This window comes from Chanodichthys erythropterus, chromosome 8 (genome assembly GCF_024489055.1).
Source record: "Chanodichthys erythropterus isolate Z2021 chromosome 8, ASM2448905v1, whole genome shotgun sequence".
Classification (NCBI taxonomy): Eukaryota; Metazoa; Chordata; class Actinopteri; order Cypriniformes; family Xenocyprididae; genus Chanodichthys; species Chanodichthys erythropterus.
Window position 1 is genome coordinate 10,948,620 of NC_090228.1, and position 4,079 is coordinate 10,952,698.

The following is a 4,079-nucleotide window of genomic DNA, read 5'->3' on the forward strand; positions in this document are numbered from 1 at the left end:
TAACAACATACATATAGTTTACTATTTATGTATTATTTTTGCACTTTAAGTATACTAATATGTTCCTATTTAGGTATTCCTTTCTATATTTGAAATACCTTTAAAGGTGCCAAAATCGAATGTTTTTTTACAAGATGTAATATAAGTCTAAGGTGTCCCCTGAACGTGTCTGTGAAGTTTCAGCTCAAAATACCCCATAGATTTTTTTAATACATTTTTTTAAACTGCCTATTTTGGAGCATAATTAGAAATGCGCCAATGCTGGCCCTTTAATTGCTCGTGCTCAACAAAGTTTACACAGCTAATATAACCCTCAAAATGGATCTTTACAAAGTGTTTGTCAAGCATACTGCATGCATGCGTCGGATTATGTGAGTATTGTACACTGTTATATTGTTTACGTTTGATTCTGAATGAATTTGAAGCTGTGATCCGTGGCTAACAGCTAATGCTACACTGTTGGAGAGATTTATAAAGAATGAAGTTGTGTTTATGAATTATACAGACTGCAAGTGTTTAAAAAATGAAAATAGCGACAGCTCTTGTCTCCGTGAATACAGTAAGAAACGATGGTAACTTTAACCACATTTAACAGTACATTAGCAACATGCTAACGAAACATTTAGAAATACAGTTTACAAATATCATTAAAAATATCATATCATGGATCATGTCAGTTATTATTGCTCCATCTGCCATTTTTCGCTGTTTTCTTTGCTTGCTTACCTAGTCTGATGATTCAGCTGTGCACATCCAGACGTTCTGCCCTTGTGTAATGCTTGAACATGGGTTGGCATATGCAAATATTGGGGGCGTAGATATTAATGATCCCGACTGTTACGTAACAGTCGGTGTTATGTTGAGATTCGCCTGTTCTTCGGAGGTCTTTTAAACAAGTGAGATTTATATAAGAAGGAGGAAACAATGGAGTTTGAGACTCACTGTATGTCATTTCCATGTACTGAACTCTTGTTATTTAACTATGCCAAGATAAATTCAATTTTTAATTCTAGGGCACCTTTAAGTAGATTTGAATAAATTCCTATGTACACAAAACATATTCAGAAGAATGTACGTTTATAAGACAGTATGTAAAACTTTGTGAAAAAAATAGGCTACTCAATCAAGAGAGTAAACACAACTACAAGTTAAGTATACTTGGAATACATACTTTTAAGTATATCTTGATCAAAAGATTGAGTACAAGTGTAGGCCAAATATACTTTTCGGTCAATATAAGTGTAATTTTAAGTATATTTCTGAGAGGTACATAAAAACAGACTGAAAGTATACTTTCTTAGTTTAATTTTTTATTATATTATAATTAGTTTTTTTTTTTTTTTTAAAGTATACTAATAGCACACTTGAATACTTATTTAATTGCACACTTATTTTGTAAGGGTACCTTAAGAACAATGCTTGATTTAGATTTTTTGTTTTTTTGTTTTTTGTAAATAAATGAACATTTTCTGCAGAAAAATCTGATGCTGTGTGATGAAGTTTTGGGTGGATGACAGGACATTGATATGCGGTTGTTCTAGCTGGTTTTCACTCAGTTAACAACACACAGAATGCATAGTACATACTACATCTGACTACATCATACTCATCACATTGCATTCTGTAGTATGTCTTAGTAGTAGCCTACTACTATCTGTATGTTTCTGTAGAATGTTTTCAGTGTACAGTATGTAACTTTTCTGTGTGCATGGAATAACCAATTGTGTTCGACTTGACCTTCCATTGCCAGTGTGAGGAATGAACGACAAGCAACATCAATTCTTTTTTTAATAGCATCAGTTTACTTTTTTTCTAAAAATAGGTTTAATACTAAATAGTAGTAGGCTACATAGTGCATACTGTGCATTATGCAAGTATTCCATTACACACATTATTTAGGTATTAGAAAGTAATTTGGATTTTGCACAATACTGCATGTACAATATATCTGGTAATTTGCAGTACAAATTAGAAGCAGCCATGTGACTCGTCGTTTATTTTGTTGGTTCCTCTCCAAAATCTGAATCTGTTCATCATTATCTCCTGACTGTAACATGCTAACTTGTTACCTGAAGCAATTCTGTTGCACAACATAAAAGATAATGCCATTTTTGGTGAACATTTCAGATTAAGTAATCAATACTGCATTCCTATCACTTAGGCTCTGGACATGGGTCAGTTTCCCAATTTTGAGGAAACAAATTCCTTTAGATGTGAATTCCTAGAAGATGAAAAGATGCTTGGTCAGTACTGTTACATAATTTTAATGCACAGTTTCATGAATATGAAGAGATTTCAAAATCCATAAAGGATACCATTAGTCAGTCATTGATGGCATTATACATATAAAAAGTGATTAAATAACATCAAACAGTAAGTTAACATTTAAGAACATTTGATCTATGACTACATAGCAAGCTAACCTATATTTCACAACTTCAGACTTGGAGTCCTTATTTTTTTCTTTTCTTTTAAAAACTGGTGTTTAAACACCCTAAGAAGTGATTAAATAAACATTTAAGGCAAAGAACAGAGATGTGCAGCTGTACACAGATGTAAAAAAACGAAAAATGTAATGTAATTTTAAGCCTATTTGAAATGTTTTGCATTGTGACATTATTTTCTCATTACCACAATGCATTTTCTAACTCTCTTTTTTTTTTTCATTACGGTAATGAGAATTTTTGAGGTAATTGTGCTTTATTGTCATGAAAATATTTTTGCAATGCAAAAATCTATTTTTTTTATTTATTTTTTATTTGAGGTGAAATTTGTCCATGTTCTTGATGTTTTGTGAGATTCACCCGGTAATGACTATGTGGCCAAGACAATAAGCGGTGAGGAACTATATAAACAAGCTTGATGAATCTCATAAGTCAGTCCTGTAACAATTGTCCAAGTTCGTTCTCAAACAGATTTCCGCCGTTTTCCGAAGACGTTGTTGATGAGTTTGGCCATGGACTTTGAACCGCTGGGCCGGCGGCGGCGCTCCTTGGCTTTGCCTCCCAGACTGGCATTGCGCACAATCTTGGAGAACATGAGCACCACCTCCTGGTAATGCTCTGCAGCAGACAGCTCGTAAAACTGGCAGCGGCCCTCGGACGCCAGCCTCTGGCCTTCCTCTCTGTCCACCTCCCGCATGTGACACAAGTCTTGCTTATTGCCCACTAGGAAAATCACAGAGTCTGAGTCCCTGCGGTCAGATAAGTAACAACAGTGGATGTTTCATTATTTGCTACTTGCCAACTTTATCAACTTTTAGAGTTACACTAGCATAAGTGAGGTCTAAATCTCTCTTAAAAGACCACCAAATTAAGAACACAGCATTTTTTTTTTTTTGATTAGATGAAAGTCACAATTTATCACTTAGATGAGATCAACCAATAGCAAAAACTACAGCTTAAAATCGGCACGAAATGGAAGTTGCGATAGTGAAACGGCTTCTCAAACAAGAAAAAATGTAGGGCGGGACTTGATTTTGTCCATCATGGATGGTTGTTTAATTTGATTGGCTGATGTTTCTCTTTGCGTTTGGCTCTGGCAATTAATTAACTTTAACCAAAGTAAAAGGAAAATCGGGAAAAGCCTGAAAGCACAATTCATTTAAATTATTAAAAAAATGAATAAACCTGAACTATGAATTGAATAAATCCTAATTGAAAACACAAGGCCATTCAACACATCCACTTATTTCTGTTATAAAGTGAATTTCTCTGAATTTTCTCAATAGCCAAGGATAAACTAAAAATAGATGCTTTTCATTGAATTTCTGAGTCCTTGAGTCACCAGCTCATCCGCCCATCAGCACAACCCACACAGTCAATTCAACAATTCTCCTCAATGCGAACCGAAGCTGGTGAATTATGGACACCTACATAAGAGCAACACTTGTATATAGACAGAAATAGGCACATCTGCTGCTGCCTGAAGATGTTGTTGTGAACTGCATGTACTTAGAAAGACTGTTACCTTTTAGTCCCTCCCAGGTGAAGCTCTCGGATCAGGTGCACTATGGCTTTGGCAGTGAGGAACGAGGAACGATCGCTGATGTCGTAAACGACCACAAAACCGTCGGCCCA

General features: G+C 35.0%; 1 protein-coding gene across 1 annotated transcript in view; it reads right to left on the reverse strand.

The window, feature by feature from the left end:
* Positions 1-2,007: 2,007 nt before the first annotated feature.
* The window catches only part of rergla (RERG/RAS-like a), a 4,123-nt gene continuing 2,051 nt past the window's right edge, over positions 2,008-4,079 (reverse strand). The window contains exons 4-5 of the mRNA XM_067390968.1: positions 3,970-4,079; positions 2,008-3,193 (exon numbers count right to left, since the gene is read on the reverse strand). The exon at positions 3,970-4,079 is cut by the window's right edge and continues 39 nt beyond it. Of these exons, the coding sequence (XP_067247069.1) occupies positions 2,908-3,193; positions 3,970-4,079 (396 nt within the window). The 3' untranslated portion in view covers positions 2,008-2,907. The remainder of the gene's footprint in view (positions 3,194-3,969) is intronic.